The 26,117-nt window shown below is 50.6% G+C and overlaps 4 protein-coding genes across 15 annotated transcripts; 2 read left to right on the top strand and 2 right to left on the bottom strand.

The window, feature by feature from the left end:
* Positions 1–160: 160 nt before the first annotated feature.
* ANKZF1 (ankyrin repeat and zinc finger peptidyl tRNA hydrolase 1) lies at positions 161–5,636 on the top strand. 2 transcript variants are annotated; one of them, XM_072617855.1, is made up of 13 exons: positions 161–432; positions 798–913; positions 1,005–1,107; positions 1,205–1,398; positions 2,087–2,199; positions 2,296–2,443; positions 2,736–2,964; positions 3,151–3,276; positions 3,894–4,365; positions 4,502–4,628; positions 4,743–4,910; positions 5,060–5,139; positions 5,280–5,636. In XM_072617855.1, exons 1-13 carry the CDS (start codon positions 291–293, stop codon positions 5,398–5,400), a joined length of 2,139 nt encoding a protein of 712 aa, XP_072473956.1. In that variant the 5' UTR covers positions 161–290; the 3' UTR covers positions 5,401–5,636. The 2 variants fall into 2 exon arrangements, with proteins under 2 accessions (XP_072473956.1, XP_072473957.1); XM_072617856.1 differs by having other exon boundaries at positions 4,502–4,613.
* On the bottom strand, positions 5,590–12,292 carry GLB1L (galactosidase beta 1 like). 7 transcript variants are annotated; one of them, XM_072617850.1, is made up of 17 exons: positions 12,027–12,292; positions 11,461–11,574; positions 11,207–11,373; positions 10,699–10,849; positions 10,486–10,546; positions 8,746–8,840; positions 8,494–8,668; positions 8,350–8,408; positions 8,120–8,241; positions 7,974–8,014; positions 7,685–7,803; positions 7,440–7,514; positions 7,246–7,335; positions 6,983–7,096; positions 6,554–6,685; positions 6,086–6,301; positions 5,590–5,946 (listed from the first exon to the last, which is right to left on the bottom strand). In XM_072617850.1, the coding sequence occupies exons 1-17, from the start codon at positions 12,201–12,203 to the stop codon at positions 5,746–5,748; spliced, it is 2,109 nt and encodes a 702-aa protein (XP_072473951.1). In that variant the 5' UTR covers positions 12,204–12,292; the 3' UTR covers positions 5,590–5,745. The 7 variants fall into 7 exon arrangements, with proteins under 7 accessions (XP_072473951.1, XP_072473953.1, XP_072473950.1 ...); XM_072617852.1 differs by lacking the exon at positions 12,027–12,292 and adding an exon at positions 11,862–11,979; XM_072617849.1 differs by having other exon boundaries at positions 5,590–5,846; positions 8,120–8,408.
* On the top strand, positions 11,997–15,430 carry STK16 (serine/threonine kinase 16). 4 transcript variants are annotated; one of them, XM_072617860.1, is made up of 8 exons: positions 11,997–12,094; positions 12,391–12,545; positions 12,970–13,189; positions 13,498–13,631; positions 13,825–13,945; positions 14,094–14,189; positions 14,668–14,789; positions 14,994–15,430. In XM_072617860.1, the coding sequence occupies exons 2-8, from the start codon at positions 12,460–12,462 to the stop codon at positions 15,130–15,132; spliced, it is 918 nt and encodes a 305-aa protein (XP_072473961.1). In that variant the 5' UTR covers positions 11,997–12,094; positions 12,391–12,459; the 3' UTR covers positions 15,133–15,430. The 4 variants fall into 4 exon arrangements, with proteins under 4 accessions (XP_072473961.1, XP_072473963.1, XP_072473962.1 ...); XM_072617862.1 differs by lacking the exon at positions 14,094–14,189 and having other exon boundaries at positions 12,007–12,094; XM_072617859.1 differs by lacking the exon at positions 11,997–12,094 and having other exon boundaries at positions 12,318–12,545.
* A 1,309-nt stretch (positions 15,431–16,739) lies between these two features.
* Positions 16,740–20,768, bottom strand: LOC140509855 (tubulin alpha-4A chain). 2 transcript variants are annotated; one of them, XM_072617858.1, is made up of 5 exons: positions 20,669–20,739; positions 20,109–20,303; positions 18,460–18,682; positions 18,031–18,179; positions 16,740–17,790 (listed from the first exon to the last, which is right to left on the bottom strand). In XM_072617858.1, the coding sequence occupies exons 3-5, from the start codon at positions 18,638–18,640 to the stop codon at positions 16,819–16,821; spliced, it is 1,302 nt and encodes a 433-aa protein (XP_072473959.1). In that variant the 5' UTR covers positions 18,641–18,682; positions 20,109–20,303; positions 20,669–20,739; the 3' UTR covers positions 16,740–16,818. The 2 variants fall into 2 exon arrangements, with proteins under 2 accessions (XP_072473959.1, XP_072473958.1); XM_072617857.1 differs by lacking the exon at positions 20,109–20,303 and having other exon boundaries at positions 20,669–20,768.
* Between the last annotated feature and the right edge of the window lie 5,349 nt (positions 20,769–26,117).

Here is a 26,117-nt window from a genome sequence, read left to right on the forward strand (position 1 = left end):
AGCGGGTGGAGCTTTAGTGGGACCAATACAAGGCTCCTTAGAGGGCGAGGCTAAGAGACGGCGCCGCGGAATGTCCTTCTTGGGGCCCCGTAGTGACGGACCCGAGGTGATGTTTCTGGGAGCTGAGCGGGACTGAGACGGCCTCGGCGCCGAGGGCCTTCCCGTGGGCCGCACCGACACTGTGCAGTCACCGCTGGAGCCAGTCGCCCTGGTAACGCGCAGGTGGCCGGGGGTCTCAGTCGCGCCCCGACTGCTGGACGTGGAAGCCGAGGCGCCCGCCCGCCGCCGCCATGCCGCCCGGCCCAGTTCGAGCCCAGCCTCAGGCCTCCGTGTCCGTGTTTGACCTCAGGGCAGGCGACTCGCTCCTGCAGGGCCTACGCCTGGTGGGCCGGGCGCAGGGCGCGGCCTTGCCCCGGGCCCCGGCGGGTCCAGGTAGCCGAGGGCCCCGGGGAGGGGCGGTGTGGGAGGGACTCCCCCGTGGGCCTCGGCCTTTCTGTGACTGCCCGGGGAGGATCCCCCGGGGAGCGCGGCGAACTTACTCTGCGCGGTCATCTGAAGTTACCACGCGGGTGCGCTGGGGTTTTGTTTTTGTTCGGCAAACCTACAGAATTCCCCCTGAACTGCCGGCAGCCACAGTGCTCGGATTTTAAGATTGTCCGTGGGCAGCGCCCCTCCCGAACACCCGCAAAGCCATGGCCTTGTGTGGGTGTGGCAAAAAGGGCTGGAGATCCAGTTGGCCCCGCTGGTTTTAGTGGGCCCTGGCCGCCCCTGAGGTTCTCTCCTTCCCTTCATTCCAGACTCCGAGAAGGAGACCAGCCCCGGGGGACAGGAGGTCCCCAAGGGGCACGCTGAAGTCTCCGATCGCATGTTTTGCTCGGCCTGCATCCAGTCCTTCCAGAGCCGCCAGGATCAGGTACCCGGATCGGACTGCAGTGCGCGGGGCAGGACTGGGCAGGGGCAGGGGCCGGTGGGCTGGAGCTCATGCTGAGTCTGCATTCCACCAGAGGGAGCATTACACTTTGGATTGGCATCGTTTTAACCTGAAGCAGCGCCTCAGGGGCCAGCCTCCCCTGTCTGCCCACGAGTTTGAGAAGCAGAGCTGTTCAGGTGACCAGTGGGGACAGGTACAGCCCGTGGAGGGGTTCAGCCAGGGAATTTGGGGAAGGTGAGGGGTATGACATGAGTCCCCCCACCTTGTCCCCAGGAGACTTTTCCAGTATCTCGGGTTCAGAAGAAGACTCGGACTGGGACTCCGAGGCAGAAAAGGCCAAGTTGGAGGAGCTGGTGGAGCTAAGGAGACCAGACTCCCACCGTGGCTTTCACCCACACCGTGTCCTCTTTTGTAATGCTCAGGGCCAGTTCCTCTCTGCCTTTCGATGCCTCCTGGGTCCTCGACAGGCAAGTAACCTCCTCAGTTTCTTTGTTTGCTCCAACTCTTTTGTCCCCTCTAGCCTAGACTTCCATTTTGTACATTTGTCTCTCACCTCTTCCCTGAGTTTGGATGGATAGAACAAACACTTATTAAACACCTGCTGTGTGCCAGGCACTGTGCTAAAAATGGGAACAAGTGCCATGGGTTGAGCTAGTCCAGGGGTGGGGAATCTACTACCTCAAGGTCACACGAGGCTCTCTAGGCCCTCAAGTTTGGCCCTTTATATCAAAACCTCACAGAACAAATCCCCAGTCAAAGGGCTGCACTTGAGGACCTAGAGGGCCAAAGGTTCCCTAGACCTGAGATAGTCTGTACTTTGATGGTGGCATGGTAATAATAATAGCTTGCATTTGTATAGCACTTTAAAGTTTGCAAAGCTTTTTCAAATATATCTATCTTCACAATAACCCTGGGAGGTTGATGGTATTATTATCCCCATTTTACAGATGAGGAAACTGAGGCTGAGAGAGGTTAGGCGACTTTCCCAAGGTCATACAGTGTCTGAGGCTGGATTTGAACTCAGGTCTTCCTCACTCCAGGGCCAGTACTATACTGTACTACCTAGTTGCTACTAAGGGTGAATTATTAAGTTCTGAGAGCAGACTGCAGAAGATACAGTAGGTTGAGCTAATGTTTTCTTCCTTATCTTTGTAGGACCCCGCCAAGGAGGCAGAATTGCTGTTGCAGACCCTACAGGGTGGGGGTCCTCAGTGCTGTGTGGTCCTCATGGCTGCAGCTGGTCACTTTGCTGGTGCTGTCTTCAGAGGGTAATAAGCAAAAACTGAACAGAGTGTTGAGATGAGTGCAGGATTAGTTTCTCAGAAAAGCCCTCTCACCTTCAGGACTGAATATACTGTTTGTAGGAGAGAAGTAGTGACACACAAAACATTTCACCGCTACACTGTCCGGGCACGGCAGGGGACAGCTCAGGGACTTCAGGATGCCCGTGTTGGAGGTTCTCGTTCTGCTGGAGCCAACTTGAGGCGCTACAACGAAGCTGCACTATACAAGGTGGGTCATGAAGCTCCTTCAGAATCTTTTCTCAAAATTTTCTTCTCCCTCAATTTAGTTTCTTCTAACATAAGTGGAATAGGAAGGATTTTGCCCCCACTCCCCCTTTTTTTAAAAATAATTACCAACATTGCTTTTTCCTAAGAAGAAATTTTAGAGTGGAAATCTCCAGGGGCATTACTCCCTTTAATTTTTAACCCTCCTATGTCTTCCCTCAATCTATGATTCTTGAGTCACTGCCTGGCTGGAGGATGGAACATAGCCTGTGGAGCTGAGCTGCTGTCTCTTCTAGGAGGTTCGAGAGCTGCTGGCAGGGCCAGGCTGGGCAGGGCCACTGGGGGAGGCAGGGACTATACTGCTTCGAGCTCCCCGGTCTGGCCAGGCTCTCTTCTTCGGGGGCCGTGAAGCACCACTGCACCGGGGGGATCCCCGTCTGTGGGATATTCCCCTTGCTACCCGTAGACCCACCTTTCGAGAGCTTCAACGTGTACTTCAGGTGCTGGCCATGGTGCACATTCATGGTGAGAGCTTAGCCCAGATCTTCAGGTTATTTCTTCCTACTTTCTGACCCAAATTCTGGTAAAAGGGAACCATTTGGTGCCTATGGGGCTCCCCAGCCACATCTTCATGGTGAGGACCTTGGTATTCCTTCTTCTAACTGAGCCTACTAGGGAGCCTACTGGTCACAGCTTTCTGTTTTGGTACAGGAGAAGACCCAAGGGAAATGACCAGATTGGATTCTCCTCAGACAGACTGGAAAGTGAAAAGTGAGAAAAAGAAGACCACCAGTCAGAAGGGTCCAAGTAATGATGATGAGGTCATTAGGCTGAGTGGTGAGTCTCTCCTTGTGAAGTAGAGTTTTTCTCATGCCTCAAAGAACTCTTCTTTTCCAGGTGTTTCACTCAAAAAGGTACCAAAATTTGAGTTCATCTTCCTCTTTTTCCATGAGGATATCTATTTTTCTGTTGCATATATTGGACTCAGTCCTGTGCAGATACTTTTCGATCACTAACTTCCCAACTCAAATTTGTGCTTTCCTTTGGGAGAGACAATAGAGATGGGTCATGTCTGCCAGGGAAGCTTTGGCTTCTCAGGGTAGACCTCCTGTAAAGTTTCTTAAAGTCCCTGATCAAGAGCTACTCTACTGACACGATGTTATTAAAACAAAGCTATGAGCTTTTGATTTTGCTAGTTTCTATTCTCCTGGGTTTGCCTCTATTATGAGTCACTTTCTTCCTCTGTCCTTGCTGGGCCAATCTTCACAGCGTAGAGTGGCGGTTTCTGTATTTAAAATAGTAGTTACCATTAATGATTGACAATGTGCTCTTTTTTTATGTTCTGAATTATAGTGTTTATCTATCTTTATACATTTTCATTCATCTAAGCAGCTCACAGATGCCAGAACCATATCTTTCTATCTGCTAATGTGACCCTCCATTTTTTTCTTCAGAGTCTGAAGGAGAAGGCAGCTCCCCTGTGGAGCTGGAGCTGGTAGAGTTGACCCTGGGAACCCTGGATCTTCGTGAGTTTGAATTACTGCCCAAGAGGAGAAGAAGAAAAAGGAAGAAGAAAAGCCAGGAGGTTGGAGCTAGGATAGAGATGGCTTTACACACCCCCCAAGAAACTGTGCCTCTTCCACACACAGCCCAGGAAAACATGGTGCCTCTGCAGCCTTCCCAGGAGGAGGCTAGGATCACAGGGCAGCGAGAGCTGTGGGACACTCTTTGGGCAGCCTGCCGTGCAGGAGACATTGGAAAATTGAGGCAGAAATTGGAAGCTCTCCCCTCTGACACAACAATCCTGTCTCTGCTCAGTGCCTCATTGGGCTCTGCTGGTTCCACCCTCTTACATGCAGCAGCTGCAGCCGGCAGGGGCCTAGTGGTCCAACTACTGCTGGAGAACGGTGCTGACCCCACAATCAGGTTTGTGAAGGAAAGTGAATTCCAAAACGGTGTTGGGAGCAGATCCCAACACTGAGAGCCTTGAGTTGGATCCTTTGTCTCCCTAGGTGAGCCTGGGGAGATTGGGAACTGACCTGATTTTCTCTCCACTCCACAGGGATTCCTATGCCCGGCCCCCTTATGCAGTTGCAGCTGACAAAATGACACGTAATGAATTCCGCAAGTTCATGGAGAAAAATCCAGATGCCCACGATTACAGCAAGGCCCAAGTGAGAGCTGGGAGGGTGAGACTAAGCTTCATGTAGCATTGGGATCTGAAAGCTGCTCTAGATCCTTGTGGAGAGTTTCCCCTGGGCTAGTGGGGTGGCTTAGCTTATACTTGCCTTGAACTTCCCCAGGTCCCAGGTCCCCTGACAGCAGAGATGGAGGCACATCAAGCTGCTCGTCGGCGTGAGCAGAAGGCAGCTCGGCGGCTTCGGGAGGAGCAGCGTCGCCAACAACAGGAGCAGGAGAAGCATGAGCAGGAGGAGCAACAGAGGTTTGCTGCCCTCAGTGACCGTGAGAAGGTGAATGGTAGCTTCAAGAGTTTTCCTTCTAACCAGCCCTGCCATTTCCTCAGAAATGTGACACTTTATCCATTCTGAAATTGTTTCCCCTGGGTCCCTTCTGCAGTGGTGGGTGTCTCATCCTTACTATGGCTTACTCTTCTTCTCAGAGAGCTTTGGCTGCTGAGCGCAGACTGGCTGCCCAGCTTGGGGCCCCAGCTCCTCCAATCCCTAGCCTTCCCAACATAAGGTACAGAGGATGGGGTGGGAGTGGGGAGAGCACAGTATCCTCATGACTGGTGGGAAGTGGGGTGAAAGGACAGGGCAGGGGAGATTTGGGAGGAAATTGTGGGGAGATTTGACTATCTGCCCAACTCTTTTTCTCTTCAGGCGCTGTTGGGGTTGTGGAGCCTCTCTTCAGGGACTTGTCCCTTTCCACTATCTTGACTTTGCCTTCTGCTCCACGAGATGCCTGCAGGAGCACCGCCGGGGAAGAAGGCCACTGTCCTGACCTTCCAGCAGCTCTCCCCAGGGAAATGAAGGGATCAGGCTGGTTTTCAGTCTTTCCCCCAACTCTTGCTTCACCCTCACTCATACCTCTGCTATGGTACCAAAAAAGGATTCAGAAAGTCAGAGGGAGGAAGTAGTGTCAGAAGAGTCCCAGCAAAAACAGGGACAGAGATGTGGAGGGAGAAGGGTATGGTCTTTCCGAAATTTAATGTAATAAAGTTGGATAAAGAAACAGTATTTCAGTTGGACATCACCAGCCTCTCTGCCAAACCAGGTGTCAGGAAAAGCTACAGAACCACCTCACACCCAGGCCTTGGGCAGTCAGCAGAAGGTCAGCAGCAGTATTTTAGTGTACAGTGGCATTGAGGAGAGGTCTGTCCAGAAACTGGATTTGAGTCTTAGGAGGTGCATGCTCCAACTCCAGCAGTTTGATGCTATTGGGGGCACCTGTGGGTAAAAGTAGGGGTCCTGGCACGTAAAGTGATCGTTGTGGGCCCCGTTTTGTCCAGTAACGGCCCAGATTAAACCCATTGATCCAGACTTGGCCCTGGTGGGGGAAGGGAAGGGTCAGTGTTTCTTGTGAATAGTCAAGTCCCCTCCCTGGGACTCCCAGATAAGGTAGGGAAGAATCTGTCCTTCCCTTCACATACCCCATCCCTCCCCGCCCTACCCTTTTCCTCCAATACCTTGGTCCAACCTGGAAGGTAGAGAAATGTGTCCCAGGCAGGACCAGGGAGTCGAAAAGTAGCAGAGTAGAAGGCAGGGCCAGAGGGAGACTTCATGTCACGCTTTTGGGTCTCAAATACCCTATTCTCCGAGTCCATAAGGTCATCAACATTCAGGGGAAAGAGCTGCCAGTCAGTGAGGACAACTTTGCCCAGTACCAAAGGCTGTACCAGGCCCTATGGGATAGGCAAATGAAACTTAGTCCCTACCTACCAAACTCCTAGACCAAGCCTAATCTGGCAATTCCAGGTACACAGGCAGGAAGAAGCATCTCTCCATGCCATTTTCTTTGCCCCACCTCCAGCTGCTACCCTTTCCCTACAGAATCTCAATGGGGTGAGATGCAGCCCTGGTTCCATATCCAGTCAGTGATGTGACTTTAAAGGATCTACAGGGGGGTGGGGCAGAGTGATTCCTAGCTATCCCACCTTAAAGTCCCTGGTGTTGAACCCGAAGCTGATCCTCCCCATATTCTCGAGCAGCACATCCAATGTGGATCCCGCCTGCCCCGTCAAAAGCAGTGCTTCTTCCCTATCTCGTTCCATAATCCCCTGAAACACCTGTGAACAGGATGGGCAGTGAGAGGAAACTAGAAGGTCCTTCACTGCTGTTTCTCTGCCTTGTCACAGAAGCCATACTAGGGCACCTCCCAGGGCAAGGAGAGCTTTCCCACACCTCCCAGTCACCCACCCAACGTACAACTTCCACCCCCTCAACACAAAAGAGAAAGGTTCAGCCTAACCATCCTGAAATAGGGAGGGGAGGGCAGCAAAGAAGTGTGGGGAGGTTTGCCACAGTGGGAAGCAGGTGGGCTCAGGAGGTGGAGACCTTGCAGGGTCCAGGAACTGAGTTCTCACCCCATCCAGCATCACATAGGCACGGTCATGGATACCATTGTTCTGGACCCAGAGTCGGGTTGGTTTTGTCAAGTTCTGGGGCAGCCATGTCCGGTACAGTAAGAAGCCATAATCCTGGTATTGAGGAAAGCAGAAATTAAGGTGGGCTATGAAAAGACTCATGGGATATTTTAAGGGACTCAGAGGAGATGGAGCAGGGTTAGACATTTGGGTAAGGCTGTTGAAGGGTATCTGGCCAGCTGGAGAAGGGTAGGTTACCTCACCTGCTTGACAGCCTCAAAAGTTAAGGGTAAATGAGTGCGGATAGGCTCATCAGGACATAGCACATGTAGAAAGTCCAGCAGATCACCGTCCTATTTAAAAGCAGATGGAAATTTGGAAAGAACAGAAGAGGGGAACTAGGGAAGAGGGTCAGTGTCCTCAAAGACAAACTAAATGAAGTGGGATGAGGTCTCACCAGCTTCAGGGTCACAGGTCCAAACTTCATCTTAGGGCTAGGGAGGGGCAAGGGTCCCAGGGGAAGTTCCTGGAACTAAGCCCAACATTGATTTTTGTCAGGAGCCATCAGGAATAAGAAAACCACAACTATAATGCCCCACCCCTCCCCAGACCTACACAGGATCCCTTTAAAATCTCCCCCTATGTTCTAAGCCCCTTAAACTCCTCAGGAGAGTATCAGGGATCCATAATATTGACAGGCACCTTGCTGATGACACTTCGGATGGCAAGTAATTTGGGTGTCAGGTCCCCAGCTTCAGAGATAGGTGCATCATAGTCATAACTGGTTGTGACTGGTAGGTAGACCTTCTTCCAATCAGCACCTGGGAGATTAGAAGAATAATTTAGCCCAGTCCAGCAGCCAGGGGAGCTCCTGCCAGCAGAGAGGAGCAGTAGCAATCAGCTTCGTCGTACTTCCCACCCTCAGCTTGTCCTTCAAAGGCAAGATTGTCTCCATTCCCCTAGTTTTGCCCCTGGTTTGTCCTGGACTCACCATTCCAGTAGCCAAAATTGGTGCCTCCATGAAACATGTACCTGAGACAGGGAAGGGCAGGGGTGGAACATGGTGTGACTTGCCTAAGTTATCTGCATTTGGAAGCTCAGTTAACCATCCCTAACCCTCTTCCACAGCCCACTTACATGTTCACATTTGCCCCCAACTCCAGAATGTCCTGTAGTGCACTGGTCACAGATTTTACATCCTTTGTCGAATGACTGCCACCCCAGTAGTCCAGCCAGCCCGTATAGTACTCTGAGTTCACCTGGAGATTTAGATGAAGAGAAAAGATGAGGGAGAAAGGAAAAGGGAACCAATCGAAGCCCTCTCTCATGGGCATTGTCTTCTGGCTCCCCTTCCCCGCCCCCCTCACCAGGGGCCCATGGGGCTCATATTTCCGTTGCATGGCAAAGATCTCAGTCATGTTGTCGGCTGCAGTAGGAATGAAGGGGTACATGATGTCACAGGTCGGAGGGCATCTTCCCCAGACCCTACCCATACCCACTCCTGAGGTAACCTGGGCCAAAGTCCACAGTGGAATAGAGTCCCTGTAGGGTGCCACAGCTGAGCCCTTGAGGCCCATCTGTGGTAAATAGGAAGATCTCATCCCCCAGCAGTGCCCGGAATAACCCAGCCAGGTGTCTCATATATCTGTAGTCACAGGCATAATAGCTGCCATATTCATTTTCCACCTGTCAGAGAGATGGGACAGTAAGTTTACACTGAAAGACCTTTTTCCCTACCCTCCCAGACACCTTTGCCTCTGCACCTGGACACTGATGATGTTGCCTCCATTGTGGTAGAGCCAGGGCTGCACCATGGGCAGCAAGACATGGAACCAAGAGTCCACTGCAGCAAGGAAGTCTAGAAGGAAAGAAGTCTGCCTGAGCTCCACCATGACCTTTCTCCCCAGTCAGCCTTCAGCTCTCCTGGAACAGAGATGGTCACAGACCCAGAGCATGCTTCACCTTGGGCAAAGGTCTCTTCCAACTCTCCTACCAAGGAATGTGGGAATCACTAAAAACTCAGAACCAAGCAGGGACCCACCTTACAGCTCACTGAGACTCTGACACAGGAAGCCTGGAAGTTTAGCACCTTGGAGTGCTACAAGAAGGAGGTAAAGCCATGCCCTTGTTATCAGTACAGGCATAAGGCTCCAACTGAGGAAAACAGGAAGGAAATGGAAGAGTAAAAGAAGAGAGAAGAGCAGACAAAACCCAGAAACACAGAGAAGGTGGCAAGGGTGGCATGCCACCAACACTGATGCCATTCAACAGGAGGGAGTTCCTTTCTTCTTCCCTAAAGACCAACCAATGCATCCTGTACAGAGTCAGATAGGACAGACAAGATATTGAGCTGATGGCCTTTGGCACCAGAGCCATTCTGTGTAAGCATTATAAAACCTGCTCTACTTAGCATATATATGCTTAATGATTTGCATCTTGGAAGTCAGAGACTACGTTTTGTCTGTTACCAATGCTAGCATTGTGCCTTTAAATACTTGTTGGACTGGATTGAAATGGACAGAATACTACCTAAGGAGGTGCTTAAAGTGCCACCATAAAGGAATATTAATTCAAGGAGACAGTCACTAACCCAGAGATTCTGAGCTTCAAAGAGGAACTTTAAAAAAAGGAACTATTAATGCCACTAAAGTGTGAAGAGACAGATTTCTCTCCCCTATGAACAATAAGGAACTGTTTGAAGACTTAAAATCATAAAATCATAATACCATCTATATTATTTGAATGTAGTATCTTTGAGTTTCCTAGGAAATTTTCCTTTAGCTCTAAAGCATGGAATTTTATGGTTAGAAGAGAACTGAGTTATCTAATCTGTTCTCGTTCCCCCCCCTCCCCTCCCATGAATCATAAAACTCTTGATAATATCTGTAACAAGTGATTGCCCAAGCCTGGCCTTGAAGGCCTTGAAGTGATGGAGATTTTCCCCAAGATCCACTGACCCACTTCTGGATGACTCTAAGGACGAGGTCTGAGTATCAGCTCAGGGCAGTACTTTTCAACCCTTTTGTCCTCATTCTTCCTTTTGTCCCCTTTTCAATACATTCTGTAGTACTTGAATATGACCTTAGTCAAGGAAACTTCCTAAGGAATTCTCCATAGGAAGGAACCTTATTTCCTGCCCTGCTGAATGACTTGATAAGAGCAACTGACACAGGTTCTGAACCACCATGTAAGGTGGCAGGAAACGTGATGGGAAAGGCCTCCCTACATCGAGGTTCCCTGCCTCATGCTATCTGGAGCAGCTGGATCAAAGCCAATTTCCTTTAGGTAGCAACCCAACTACATGAGGCTAAATGCCAAAAAGGCTTTCTTACTGGTTGAAATGTGCAGGTTAGGACCTGCTAACCAGGCCCATTTCAAAGTATCTGGGATGTCCTAATGACTTAGCAAACTTTTGCCGTCTCCTTCTGATTTTGTAGTGCCTGACCAGCCAAACTTCTGGTCTTCTATATGTTTTAACTCTGACCTTTAGTACCCAAACTCACCTGGATCTGAGGTTCGAAGGACAATGTCAGGTTTTCGAAGCAGCCAGGATGGGAGACCACCCTGAGGAGGACATAGAGACAAATATAGAAATAGATACAAATGGAAGTAAACAGTAAAAGAAGAGCTGATGAGTGAGGGTGGAAAGGAATGGGCTGGGTTGGTCGGTGAGAAATGACATGAATGATCTTTGTCCCGCCCCTTCTCCCACTCACCATTTCCCACTCTGCACAAATGTAGGGTCCAGGCCTCAGAATCACCAACAAGTCCTCACTGGATGCTGCCTTCAGAAAAGCCAGCAGATCCCGATTGCCGTGGAAGTTGTAGACTCCAGGCTGTGGCTCGTGATAGTTCCAAGGCACATAACTGGGGAGAAAGGGGTTAAGGGGCCCCACAGTGGGAAGGGGCCCAGGGAGGTTCCAGGTAATAAGCCCTACCCCCAGGAGCCAGGGAGCCTCAGGGGGTGAGGACATTCTACCATTCTTTTTCTCCTGTCACTACCATTGGGACAAGACTCTTAAGCATTGCGAGCCCCAGATTCCCCTCTGTGGATGCCTGGATGGCCTTCACAAAGCTGCAATCCTAGGAGCCTTTCTGCCACCGCCTGTCGTCGTCCCCTACCCCACGGTCCGCAGCCATCTCCCGCATGCATGCTGCTCGCCTCTGTCCTGCCCAGGCCCCGAAGAGGGGGTCTCAAGGATCAGGGTTCGGGGAGCCCCTTACACCTGCACCGCGTTGAGGCCGCTCATGCGCATCTTGTGGAGCCGGTCGGACCAAAGCTGGCTGGGGACCCGGGAGTAATGCAGGCTGCCCGACACGTAGCGGAACGGGGCCCCGTCCAGCAGGAACACGCCCCGCTCCCGATCCACCACGAAGGATCGGGGCGCTGCCTGGGGGGGCAGGAGAGAGCTGGGGAGCACGGGGGGGTCGTGCGCCGGGCCGCTCCTCCCCCAGCTCCGCGGCCCGCGCGGGCTCACCTGGGTCAGCAGGTGGAGCAGGAAGAGGAGCCAGAGCTGCCGCCCGGGGCCCATGGCGCGGCCCTGGCTTCCGAGCTCCAGGAAGGCCTTCGGCCACCTCTCGCGGCCCCGCTCCTGGGCGGGAGCAAGAGCGGCTGGGGGGGCGGGCCCCGAGCGGGAGACCTCGAGCCCCGCCTGTAGCAAAACCCAAGCCCACGCAACCCGAAGGCCGAGTAGGCCGCCCGTACTGGAAGGGGGATGAATGGGTGCCTGGAGCAAGGGATGAAGGCGCCTCGGGGAGGGGGCCGAGGGAGGGCGGCGGGAGGAGCCCGGGCCCGACCCCCGGAAGGAGGAGAAGGCGCTCCAAGGGCCTGGAGCGGAGGGGGAGGCTGGAGCCCAGCCCTGCGGCCCCCGATCCCTACCTCCGGCATGGGGGGGGCTGCCAAGGGCGTGGTAGGCTAAGGCCTGAGGCACCAGCACCCGGAGCCGGGCCGCCCGAACCCGGGCTCTGGGGTTCCAGGGGCTCCGCGGTCCCGGGGCCGCGCGGTTGCCAGGATGCGGGGGGGGGGGGGGGGGGGGGCCGTTACCGCGGCGCCGAGAGATGACGACACGCCGCCGCTTCCGGTCGCTGTCGCCGCTCGCGCGCCTCGGCCAGGTTCGCAGCAGCTCGGGCTCCCGGGCGGCCATCCCTGGGGCTGAGGGCCGCGGGAACTCGTCCCCCGGGGTGGGGAGGGCCCAGAGACGGGGGCAGGGAGGGGCCCCATCCCCCTCCTCCCTCGATCGCTGGCTGCAGCCCCTGCTGGGCGGAGAGGCACCGGCCCTCCTCCCCGCCTCCCCCACCGATCGCGGGGCGCCCTGGGGCCCCCCGGGAGGCCGGGGGACGGAAGGACGGGAGCCTCCGGGGGCCTCGGGGCCCGGCCTCAGCCCCCTTGTCCCGTGATCCCTTCGCAGCCCCTCGGACCGTCCCTGCCCCTGTTGGTGGGCAGCGTCCGCCCCTGCCCTGAGGATGACTGAGGCACCATGGGCCACACGCTGTGTATCTGCTCCCGAGGGACCCTCACTATCGACAACAAGAGATACCTCTTCATACAGAAACTGGGAGAGGGGTAAGTGCGGCCTGCTCACCTTCCACCCCCAGGCCGGGCAGACAACGTAGGCTCCCATATCTGTCGGAGACCCCCGCCGTCTCCTCCGGCTCCGCATTTTCCAGAGGACTAAACCTAAGCCCAAGGAGATCAGGTGACTTGACCAGGGTTCCATAGATGGTGTCAGAGATGGAATTTGAACCACCTCTGGCTGTTCTAAGTTCATCAGTCCAGTCCTAGAATGTAGGATCCAGAACCCGTTGGGAAAGCCTTACCCGGTCTGGCCAGCACAGACTCCCCTTGCCTACTGGGAGGGCTTGGTCTTGCCTTCAGAACTTCTGGAGCCCCCACCTAGGGAGGTCTCTGCTCTGGGGGGAAATATACCCTAGGGAACCTCTCCCCACATGGGTATTGTATAATGTGTCCATGGACCTTTGATTCTAAGTGGGTTCAGCTACGTGGACCTGGTGGAGGGACTGCACGATGGGCACTTTTATGCCCTGAAGAGAATCCTGTGCCATGAGCAACAGGACCAGGAAGAGGCCCAGAGAGAAGCTGACATGCACCGACTCTTCCAGCACCCCAATATCCTTCGCCTTGAAGCCTATTGCTTGACAGAACGGGGCTCCAAGCAGGAGGCCTGGCTGCTGCTACCCTTCTTCAAGGTGAGACTGGCTCCTAGTTGGGGACTGGGTAACATGGTTCTCTGGGGACTCTGAAAGTTTTAAGGAAGGACACTATGAGAAAGGAAACATGTGAATTGATGGAATCAGGATTTGTGTTTTGGGGCTTTGCCCATAGGCACTTATGGTTACTGAGTGAATGTGTTTGGCGTTTTGGGTTTTCATATTGAAGACCCTCATCACCTTTGGCAGAAGTCAGAACCCGAGCCTGGTAAATGGGGAGCCCCTTCAAATGAGAAGGAACACGTAGCCAGTCACGGTGGGAATTGGAAGAGACTTGTGTTTTGCAGAAGGGTACACTATGGAATGAAGTGGAAAGGCTGAAAGACAAAGGCAACTTCCTGTCAGAGGATCAGATCCTGCTGCTGCTGTCAGGCATTTGCAGAGGCCTAGAGGCCATTCATGCCAAGGGTTATGCCCACAGGTCAGTGGGAAGGTATCATATGCCTGCTGGGGAAAGGTGTGAGAGGAGGGATAAAATGAATATTTATCACGAGATAGGCCAAAGACCTTTTTTTTTCTGCTTTCTTAGCCAGAAGCCTGCCTGTGCTTCTTGAGTACATATGATTCCAGTAACACTCAACAGGGGGCCATCAGTCCTACTTCCTTTCTTACAGGGACCTGAAACCAACCAATATTTTGCTTGGAGATGATGGGCAGCCAGTGTTAATGGACTTGGGTTCAGTGAATCAGGCACGAATTCGAGTGGAAGGCTCTAGACAGGCACTAGCCCTGCAGGTGAATTCTGTTTATCGATGGAGATGGGGTGGGGTGGAACTAGCGCTGCAAGTCAGGCTACACTCCTCAGGATCTAACATGTTCCTTTTGAACATGGTGGTAGTATGACCCTTAACCCACTCCTACCTCCTGGGATCATTTTTTCCAGGACTGGGCAGCCCAACGTTGTACCATCTCATATCGTGCCCCTGAGCTCTTCTCTGTACAGAGCCATTGTGTCATTGATGAACGAACTGACATTTGGGTGAGCCTACAGGGAATTAGAGGCTTCTATCTACTTTGGAATGACTCAAGGGAAAAATGGGGAACATTTGCCTTACTTTCTACAGTTTGGGGCCCCAGGAAACCTGTCATGCTGGTCTTTTCCTCCACTTCCTTTCTATAAACTGGTGGCAGTGCACAGGAAGTGGTATAGCCAGGGTCTCTGAGCAGGAGTATGTAGGCCTGGAGGTGTTCAGCCAAAGCGCCATCTGTCCTCCACAGCCAGGGAAGATTCTAAACCCAAAGGGCAGCAGAGCTGAATTAGATCCCTGCTGCCATGGTGAGATGACTTGCAGCCCTTCTCACTTTGGCTTAAGCAGTTTCCTTTGCCCACATCAAGGGGCAGGAGGACAGAGCACTTGGCAGTGTCTGGCCCAGTACCTAGTAGATGATTCATAAATGGTTGCTGAGCAGTAGTTCCCTGGGTCCTATTTCCTAAGAAATCATAGATGTGTGCTTAGTCCCTAGGTTGTGTGCTGTATGCTATGATGTTTGGGGAAGGTCCCTATGATATGGTGTTCCAGAAAGGGGATAGTGTGGCCTTGGCAGTACAGAACCAGCTGAGCATTCCCCAGAACCCGAGGTGAGTACATGGAGGTGCAGAAGCTGTGGACTTTCTATGACATGGAAGACCTTATGCCTTAGGGGGTGGAGACAGAGAGAGAGAGAGAGAGAGAGAGAGAGAGAGAGAGAGAGTGTGTGTGTGTGTGTGTGTGTGTGTGTGTGTGTGTGCGCGTGTGTGTGTGTATGTGTTGTGTGTGTAGCTTGCCACATCTGTACTCCTCAGGCATTCCCCAGCATTACGGCAGCTACTGGCCTCCATGATGACTGTGGACCCCCAGTGCCGGCCACATACTTCTCTCCTCCTCAGTCAGTTGGAAAGTTTGCAGCCCACAGCTCCAGGCCAACATACCACACACATCTGAGAGAGCATGCAGTTTGAGAACACAGAACTTTCTATAAGAGGGAAGTATTTTGTCTTCAGTGGAACTTGGAGGATAGCAGAGTCCCAAACACAATCCCAAGAATGCATAGGTGCTTCTGAGCACAAAGAGAACAAAGAGGATTCTTGAGAAGGGACCTGGCTGACCCAGAAGTGGAGAAATGGTTGCATACTGTACATTTGGACCTGCTGGGCACACATCATGGTCTGCCCCCAAATGTGGGGAGTAAGGAACAGCATTTTCAGAATATGGAAATATAGAAGTAAAGCTAAAACATGTCCATTTGTCTCTTGCTTTTCTTTGGGTATTAAAGTCTATTTGTCCGTTCTAGTGATAGTAGATGAGAAAGAGTAAGGAACTTAGAGGGCAGGGAAGAAGTAGCACCCCCGTCCCCCTTAGGATGTAGACTAGGATGTCAGCCTTTTACATGGGTTGGAACAAGTTCAGGTTGTTCACTTGTAAAATTAAGGCCCCTCCCATCTAAAAGCAGTCATTCTTTTCCTTTCCTTCCCTGATCTCTAGGGGCGTAGCTAAGCCTGAGTGATTTAGCTAGTAGGCCAGCTGCAAGCTTTGGCCTAGCCCAGTCTTGACAGCCCCAGGGTGCTGATGGTGGCAGCCATTTTATCCTAGGCTTTTTTCTAATGTTTCTACCACACAGTTAATGATTAATAAGCAGGCTGTTGTGGCAGTACACAGCTGCCCTTCCTGCAGGGCCTGCTGAGTAAACAGGGACCCAACTTTGGCTGCTGCCTCTACTCTACTCTCTGAGGGAAGGGCACTGTGTCCCTGAATCACCAGAGAGGGCAGGGCTGGCGCCCATTGCCTTGTGACACAGGCTTTTTCCTCCAACTACACCCATCCCCCCTGGCTGACGCAGGGCTGGGCCCTGGGCCGCCTATTAGCGTAGCTGTCATTTCCCCTTGGGCCCTGGCAGAAGGCCCCCAGAGTCGAGGCTCAATCTGGAAAGAAAGCACAGACAGAAGGGGAGAGGACCTGACTTTTAATGCCATAGCTCAAGGTCCCCAGCAAAGCAGGGGGAGAGACTGCAGAGGCCATGCAGAGATGGGAGGTGCAGAAGGGACAGACACACAACCACTCCATAGCACCACTGCCCTGCCCATCCCCCAGGCTTGAGGCAAGGCACCACACCCTGGGACTCTAGACCAACCCTGCCCCACCTACACCCTTCCTATGCAGATCAAGCTTTTCTTCAAAAGCTGGAGGATGCAGAGGCCGCAGGAAGGTAGCAGGGACCTCTTTATCACTGAGAAGCAAAACCGGTCTTTAGTTTTCATTCTGAGGTGAGCACATCCTGCCAAGAGCAGGCAAGGTTGGCTGTGGTGGTGGAAGGAGCCCACACCCAAGACAAGTCCAACTTTTTGGTCCTCTTTGGCCAGATCTCTGTGCCATAGGGCCTTGGATGCAATAGACTAGGGCTAAGCCCTCTGGGCAGGGACAGGGATCATCAGCAGTCCTTACCTTCAGCCCACAGGAAAGAAAAAGGAATGGGCAGCAGGGAGGGAGGGCAGTGGTGGCGGCAGCAGCTCACAAATGTGGCAAGAGTGCACAGCACAAGGGGTGGGGACAAGTTTAGTTTCAAAACACAGAGACTCTGTTTATTTCGAAAGGATTTTGCAACAAACAGTAAAATGGCTTCAGGTGGCTGCTCTACTCTTCCCCCTCATCCTCATCCTCGTAGGAGTCGATGCCCACCTCCTCGTAATCTTTCTCCAGGGCTGCCATGTCCTCCCGAGCCTCAGAGAACTCTCCCTCCTCCATGCCCTCACCTACATACCAGTGAACAAATGCCCTCTTGGCATACATCAGGTCAAACTTGTGGTCCAGGCGAGCCCAGGCTTCTGCAATGGCTGTTGTGTTGCTCAGCATACACACTGCTCTCTGTACCTTGGCCAGATCCCCACCAGGAACCACAGTGGGTGGCTGGTAATTGATGCCAACCTTGAAGCCAGTAGGACACCAGTCTACAAACTGGATACTTCGTTTAGTTTTGATGGCTGCAATGGCGGCGTTGACATCTTTGGGCACCACATCGCCACGGTACAGGAGGCAGCAGGCCATGTATTTGCCATGACGAGGGTCGCACTTCACCATCTGGTTGGCTGGCTCAAAGCAGGCATTGGTAATCTCGGATACTGAGAGCTGCTCGTGGTAGGCCTTCTCAGCAGAAATGACAGGTGCATAGGTTGCCAGGGGGAAATGGATTCGAGGGTAGGGCACCAAGTTGGTCTGGAACTCTGTGAGGTCCACATTAAGAGCACCATCAAAACGAAGAGAGGCTGTGATGGAGGAGACAATTTGGCTGATGAGACGGTTGAGGTTGGTGTAGGTGGGACGTTCGATGTCTAGATTTCGGCGACAGATGTCATAGATGGCCTCATTGTCCACCATGAAGGCACAATCTGAGTGCTCAAGCGTGGTGTGGGTAGTCAGGATGGAATTGTAGGGCTCCACCACAGCTGTAGAAACCTGGGGGGCTGGATAGATGGAGAACTCTAGCTTGGACTTCTTGCCATAGTCAACTGAGAGCCGTTCCATCAACAGGGAGGTGAAGCCAGAACCAGTGCCACCCCCAAAGCTGTGGAATACCAGAAAGCCTTGGAGTCCTGTACACTGGTCAGACTGAAAGGCAAGAAAGAAGGATGGTCAACACACACCTAAGTAGAAACCTGAAGCTGAATCCTGAAGTGAAGTCAAGCTTATTTTAGGAGGGTGTGACCAAGAATCTAACACCCCATACCTATACAGCATCATGCTTCAGAGAACATGGACCTTTTCTATTCTTGCCTGAAAATTGCTCAGAAGAAACTTGTGTCACCATCAGACCCTCCCAAGCTTCCATCCCTAACCCAAGGAACTCACCAGTTTGCGGATTCGATCCAGCACAGGGTCAATGATCTCCTTGCCAATGGTGTAGTGGCCACGAGCATAGTTGTTCGCAGCATCCTCTTTACCAGTGATCAGCTGCTCTGGGTGGAAGAGTTGTCTGTAGGGGCCGTTTCGGATCTCATCTGGAAGGAAGTTTGTCATGTAATCAGGGAAAGAGAGACTATGCTAAGCACTTCTCACTCTTCCACCAAATATTGTGTTAGAATATGCTGGGGTATATAGTGTGCAGTTTAGCCTGTCACGAGATACCAGCAATTGTATTCATTGCCAAGTCTAGCATCAGAGGTCTGTGAATTTTTCAGACAGGAGTAAGAAGGTAGGGGGTAGAGTCCAAGGATCTAATTTTATGAGTTTATCCTAGATTTTCCCTTATCCCAGTCACCCCAAGCCTTCCCGTCTTACCGATCACTGTGGGCTCCAGGTCCACAAAGACAGCCCGAGGCACATGCTTGCCAGCCCCAGTTTCACAAAAGAAGGTGGTGAAGGAGTCATCTCCTCCCCCAATAGTCTTGTCACTGGGCATCTGCCCATCAGGCTGGATGCCGTGTTCCAGGCAGTACAGCTCCCAGCAGGCATTGCCCATCTGGACACCTGCCTGCCCCACATGGACTGAGATGCATTCACGCTGAGGGATGAAGGAAAGGTGATAAAATAAGCCCTAAACTCAGCAGACTGTCCATCCTGTCATCAGTTCTAAGCCTTTATTTAAGATGGACGATTCTTGGGAGATTCAGGACTTTGTAACAAGTAATGCATTATGTAAGCACACATTCAGTACACCATTTGAAACTACAGACACAGGATAAGACTGACTCCACAATCCCCTGAGATGAGAAAGCAGTCAGCAAGAACGCCCATAGGATCACCAAAAATGGGCTAGATATGCCTAAATGTCTATAAGAAATTAGCAGTAACAGAGGCAAATTCTCTTACATATTCTAGATGTAGGACACCAGGAGAGCAGCACAAAATCCCTACTGCTTTTTATTTTTGGAGGCAATCTGGGTTAAGTGACCTGCCCCAGGGTCACACAGCTAGTGTGAGGGCAGATTGGAACTAAGGTGCCTCTATTCACTGCGACATCTAGCTGCCCCTCCTAACACATTTTAATACAGGAACAAAACAGCCTTTTCATCAAAAGACTCTCAGACCTTGGAAATCTGCATAATCATCTTCTCTAATAGATTCTTAGCTTTGATGAAAAAGCAGGAGCAGCTGGATTTTCTCCCATCCATAATCAAGGCAATGACATTGGTCAGGCTTATGTATTCTATACTTCTCCCTACTTTCCAGTTTAAGTCCCATCTTGAGAGAGAGAGAGACAGAGAGACAGAGAGACTGCAGTTGCTTTTCCCACCTCCACCCCCACACTCTGAAGCCCAAAGCACCACGTCAGCTTGTCACTGGGTACACCAACCCAGGGAAAGCAGAGCTAAAGCTAGGGAGCTGAAGCAGACAAGTACAACACATGGGGGTTAGAGGGATAATAACAGATGTTGTCCAAGGAGACGGTTCTTTTTAGTGCATGATTAACTTCTGAAGGGCAGGGTAAGAAGAATTAAGGATCAGAGGGCAGGCGGGCCTCCCAACCCCCACTTCAGGATGGCAGAATGAAGGTTACAAAATACTCAGCAAAGGAAGCGGAACTTGTGGTGAGGCCCCAAGGCAAGTGCCCCCCATCCTCCGCATTCCCCTTCTGCAAGGGCCACTACATCACCCCACCCTACCCTCCAACGATATAATTTCCAGTGAGGTTCCAGACTAAACCCGGGATTATATTACAGAGCACCCCACCCCTCCCCCCACCTCCAGCTAAAAATACCATCCGCCCTTCCTCCCCCCCCAACCTGGACTCAACCCCAACTCTCTCCATTCCGCATCCCCAGCTGTCCTTGCCCATCATTCCGTGCGGGCTGGAGGGGGAGGGTTAACTCCGCGTGTTCTGAAACCCTTTCCCGCCGTCCGGTGAGCTCCTCCTCAGCATCCCCCCCAGCTCTCCAACTTAGAAGAGGGGTGCTGAGTCACTGAGGAGGGCTCGTGAGGCTTCATACCAAGACGAAGAAGAATGCGTGGCCAGATCCCCGGAGGAATCCGGCCGGACCCCCGGCCAAGCACGTGTCCCATCCATTAGGGGTCCCAGACTAGGGGCAGCCAGTCGGACTTCCCTCGCGCGGGCAGGCCAAGGTGCATGAGCAGCGGAGGCCGCGTGATCAGCCCCGGGAGAGGGGGAAGGGACACACTTGTGCCTGGGGAAAAGGGGACGGGGAAGAGACTGAGGCCCTTTCCTGTCAGTTCGGAAAGCAAGCCCAGTGCCCCCACCCCTGACCCCATCCTGCCTTTTCCTGAAGGTCGTGAGATTTCTGCTCCGGCCCGTCTGCCCTAGACAGAGCTCATACCAGCATCCAGAATAACCATACACTTATAAATACACACATATATTACATACACACATATATGAAGGAATTTTAAAAACAATCTATGTGCCCAGGAGCGGGGGCTGGGGACCGTGGGGATGGGGACCTTAGAGGGCTCTGGGGGTGCTCTATTTTAAAAAAGGAATAAACAGAGGTCGTGGCGGCAGGGATGGGGTTCCAGCCCGGGCCTCACTCACCATGGTGGGGGTCCGGGCCGGAATGTCTCACGTTGAGTCAGCGTGACGGATCTCGGTGAGAACTGCGCCAGCTGCAGTGCCGCACTGCTTTTGTATGATTGGGGTGGGGCCAAGCGCATCCGACACGCCCACAAAGGCGGGGACGCTTAGCCGGATGGCCACGCCCACCAACATTGTGGGGAGGTCGCTGTCCCGGAGACCACGCCCTGGTGGCTGGGGGCCGGTGGGGCCGGTTTCACCAGCTCTCCTTCCTCTGTCCCACCCTGGGGAGGCTCCAGTCCTAAGACTTTATTGCTTTGCAACACCCGGCCTTAACCCTTCCACCGTTTGCTGCATAATGTTTGGGAGTACAAGCCCATTTAACACTTTATTCTCAGGATAGAGTCAGGGTCAAGAACTCTGCCAGATGGGATAGAGAGAAGCAGGGAAACTTCTCATTTTATGGAACTTCCTTTCCAAAACGCTGGGGGAGGGTGTCTGCACCTGAAGCCTCTAGCCTCTGACTAACTGGACTTCCTGATCCAGACCCGGGGTCTGTGGCACGTATTCCAGAGGAAAGGTGCTCTGTTCTCCTTTATTTCCTTCCCATCTTTTTTTCCCAGGGCAAGGTTCCATGTAGCTGCAGCATCATACAGCTCTGGCCACGCCACGAGGTAATCCCAGCAGGAACTACAGTCCCCAGCGTTTCAAAAAACTATGAAGGGTGGCGAGTCCAAGGGATTGGAGAGAGGAAGTCGCAGTGCTCGACTCTAAAAAATATTGCCTGAGCTTTCTTTGCTAGAGTAATTGCGTCGGCTTCCCCTTCCCAACGCGCAGACACCAACGATTTGAGGCGCGACTCCTTATATAGGTAAGGGATGCTACTAGATCTTAGCATGACTTCACCATCACACCACTCACCGCCACTCCAAACAATCATCACTGTCACTTTTAACATTGTCTGCTCTCCATGCCCTAGATACTAGAGAGATCTGTCTCACCTAGAATTCAGTCGTCCCTTTCTGAGTCACATTTCCTGATTGGACCTTCTTATTTGGATCATGGGAAACCGGCTACTTCTATTTTTGCTGACTAAGGAAAGAAAAGTGTAGGTCAGTAGGGGCAGCGTGGTATAGAGGACAGAGCTGGTGTTGGTGTTACTAAGAGCTGGCTTCAAGCCCTGTCTCTGGTATGTGTTGACCATATCAATAGACATAGACCTCTTAGCATTTTCAAGACTATAAAGTTACAGAAAAGGCGAGCCATCTACATCAGATGAAATAAATTACAGGTGCAATTTTTAAAAATATGCTCAGCACTGTGGGGGCACAAAGAAGGGAAACCCCAGCATCAGCTTTCAAAGGGCTTACAAATTTAGCACAGTGGTTCTCAAAAAAAAATTTTTTTCCCACTCCCAATAATATTACTCTTTGCCATGAGAAACTGAGGTAAGGTATCTGATTATCAGTGTAAGTTACACTTACACTGGGACAAACTTAGGAAAAAATTCAGGGTACACCCTTTGGAACCATTGATCTAGTTGGAAGGGGAAGGCATATACATGAAAAGGAAATTAACAGAACCACAGTAGTATATAATCAGTAACTAATGAGTTATACAGACAACATATAATACAAAGTTCAAAAAAAGGATGACAATGTCCAAGAAAGGCTTTAAAGAGGAGGGAACTTGAGTTAGGCCTTCCTTGGAAGCAGAGTAGGGTTCAGATAGGCAGAGAAGAGGAAGGAAAATGTATGTGGGAGAGAGGACATTTCTGCCCTTGGAGCCTTTGGTCTCCAAGACTTAAAGACTAATTAAGCCATATTTATTAACCTAACTTAATAATAGCTAATACTTAAAAAAGAATTAAGGTTTGCAAAGTGGGATACTAATGTTTCGATTCTAACAACAACTCTGTGAGGTAGGTGCTATTATATCAAAATCTTCATTTATGCTATATTATCTTCATTATATTATAACAAAATCTTCATTTTACAGATGAGAAACTGAAGGCTGAAAGAAGGCTGAGGCTGAAAGAAGTCAAGTGACTTTCCCCAGCTACCAGACCTGCTAAGGAGAGATAGGTAGATATATGATGAAGGTGCATTTGTGAGATAGTGCCAATTTGGCCAGAACCAGTGGTTATGCTCCCTAATGTTATGTTGCTTCCCTGCCAGATCTAGTTTGCTTTTTAGAGGAGTTTCCCTTTCACATTAGATAATGATCAGGCTGAACTATAAAGTCTAATCATCAATCAATTGGATCGTAGATTTAGAGCTAGAAGGGAAGTTAGAAGTCATTTAGTACCTTCCCCTTATTTTACAAATAAGTTTTTTTCAGAGCTGTTCATCCACCTTTGGTGTCTGCCAGGTACTCAACTCTCACCTATGGCTCCAAGAAGATGTGGCATGGGCCACACCCTGGTAGAACCATCTCAGCAGACAGGCTAAATCAGGTTGAAGGAAACTGACTGTGAATTTGGGGGATGTTTACCCCAAACATGTGAAGATTTCCCCCTGAAGAAATGTGCAGAGAATAATTTGTTCCAATGGCTATGAAGGTAGCTGAAACAAATGCTGCGGTGCTTAGAGCTTGGTCAGACCGAGAAGACACCAAGGTCATCCACTGCATCCCAGTCATCTTGACTTTTGTCTTGCCACTGGCCTTTGATGATTCTGGAAGAGAAAGTGAGGCTGATGACTTTATGCAGCTCTGCCTCACTTAAATCCAATTCACACATAAGTCTAGACACCAACCATGGTGTCACTGATCCTTGAAAATAAAGGGTGAACAACAACAACAAATAAGAAACTGATGATGAGAGGCCACAGAAGAATTAATAACAGAGAAAGGTTTTGAACCAAATTCCTCAGTATACCCCTCTATCTTGTTGTCTTTCTAACTACAAACCTAGTTGGGAAAAAATTAGGTACTAGAAAGCTTCTGGAAAGTGAGCCCTGATATTGCCTTCTTCAAACAGGAGTCCCTTAGAACCACGTATCCACAAAGGAAATATCCTATGTAGCTGACTCCTTTATTTTCTAGAGTATCTAGTTTTGTCCAAAAGTGAAGATTTTTTGCACCTCAGTATTTTGGTGGGTGATGTCCTCTATGTAGTCCCCCCTCAACCAATGCAGTTTTCAAATTCTGAACTTCAAGTAACTAAATGTGGGAAAGAACATTTCTACCCTTGGAGCCTTTGATCTATGGCCATACTTACACACTTAACCTAATAACAGCTAACATTTATATAGCATTTTAAGGTTTACAAAGTGCTGTGCAGATATTTTTATCCTAACACCAACCATGTCAGGTAGGCACTATTACATATAAAATCCTCATTTTACCGATGAGGAAACTGAAGTTAAAAAAATTAAATGACTTACCAAGGGGTCACATAGTTAATAAGGTACTGATACAGGATTTGAACTCAAGTTTTCCTGACTCCAGGTACAAGGATTTGACCCTCTGTGCCACCTAGCTGCCCACTGGGATTTGAGATGCCCTAGAAAGACCCTATTTATTGCCTTAAATTATTTCAGATACCACTGTGTTGGAAATAATACTATGAGAAAATCATTTTGGAAGGGATTCCTTTTCTCTTTCTAGGGAGTCCTGCCAGGGACCTCTAATCCTCAGTTTGGGCTCCTAGACAAGCTTCCAAGATGTAACTGTGTCCTAGCAACCTGGTCTCTGAGCTCACATGGACTGGGTTGAATCTAGGGTTCAGTCCTCCAAATCACTGTCTCTGACTCATTATGTCCCCACTGAAGAGTCAAGCATTTATTAAACTGAATTTATTTATTGACTGAAGAGTCAAGCATTTATTAAATACTTATTATGTGCCAGACACTGTGCTAAATGATGGGCATACAAAAAAAGGCAGAAGCATTCCCTGCCTTCAAGGAACTCAGTCTAATGGGGCAGACAACATGCGAAGGACTATCATCAGAACAAGATATATACAAGATAAACTGGAGATCATTTCACAAGGAAGGTACTAAGATTAAGGACTGGGAAAGGCTTTTTTGTAGAAGAATGGACTTTAGCTGAGACTTGAGAAGCCAGGGAAGCCAGGAGATGGAGATGAGGAGGAAAAGTATTTCAGGCATGGGGGGGATAGCCAGAGAAAAATGCCTGGAGCTGGCAGATGGAGTGTCTCCTTCAAGAAAGCAAGGAAGCCAGTATCACTGGATTGAAGACAATGGGGCAGGGAGAGAGGAGGGAGAGGAAGGGGACAAGAAATAAGAGTTCCGTTTTGCAAATCTCTAAATATAGTCTGGGCTTCTACAGATGTGGTTAAAACGTCCTTAACTCCTATATAAATATTCATGGTTACAATGCATATATTGATCACAAGACAGCCTTCTTGCCACAGAAAAATGAAGAAAACACATGAAGGCCTCGTAATAGTCCATAATCAGTAGACACCATTTACCTTTCCTCTCCTGTCGTCCTGCCTTTCTGGTTTTCCCAGTCCTCTAGGGGCATAGTACACCATGTAGTTTGTTTTTTAACTTGAAGTAGCTAATACTCCAATTAGCCTTTTTGCCCTAGAGAGCAGTATAAGCCATTCCAAATTGATGATACTGATGAAGGCTTAGATTCTCAAAAAAGACTTGAGGCTACTAGAAAGGCAGCCTCCCACCTCACCTCCAATTGGCTGTACTCTGGAAAAGCCCTGATGTTTCTGGCCTAGTTTTTGTTTGTCCAGTGATCTCTATGTTCCCTAGTTATTTCGTCTGCTCATGACTTGGACCACTCCCTTATTCTCTATCCTTTCCCTTGAGCCTCTATGGCTATATATCGAAATCTCTGTAGAAATATTCCAGGCTAGAAACTCCCAGTTTCCTTGTTGATTTCTCCTCTGGAAAATGAACCTGTGGGTTTGGAAAGCAATCACACAGTCCTTAGCAGGACCCCTTTCCTAAAATGTCTGAGGAGCTCTGTCTCTCGATTATCAGCACTCCTGTAGCTGTCCTGACCTCCAAGCTGAATATATTTCTTTGAAGCATGGACTTGGGAGTCCTAGTACATGGCAGAATCATAGGATCATAGGTTGTTAGTTGGAAGTGAGCTTAGAGGCTATCTAGCACCCTTCATTACAGTGGAGGCCTAGAGAGACTGAGTAGGTGATTCACTCAAGGTGAGGCAACCAGGAAATGACAGGACTTGAACTCAGGTCCTCTGACACCAAATTCAGCACTTCCTCCACCATACTTCCTTTCATGGCCTAAAGACCACAGTGCCTCAAGCTCCTAGTGACATCCTTGTTTATGTCTGTTCCCTGCCTCTTCCCATCCTGCCTTAGAGATATCAGTCTTGGCCCCAATGTAAGAGAGGTATGGGTGAAATGCCCTAATTTGGGGGTGTCAGTCCTCTTCCAAGTGTAAAGAGGGGATCAGACTCTTCCCTGTGTCAGGGCTCATCTCATCCCTTCAAGTCACCAAAGTCCACTCTTTGCTCAGAA

Source organism: Notamacropus eugenii, chromosome 6, assembly GCF_028372415.1.
Source record: "Notamacropus eugenii isolate mMacEug1 chromosome 6, mMacEug1.pri_v2, whole genome shotgun sequence".
Classification (NCBI taxonomy): Eukaryota; Metazoa; Chordata; class Mammalia; order Diprotodontia; family Macropodidae; genus Notamacropus; species Notamacropus eugenii.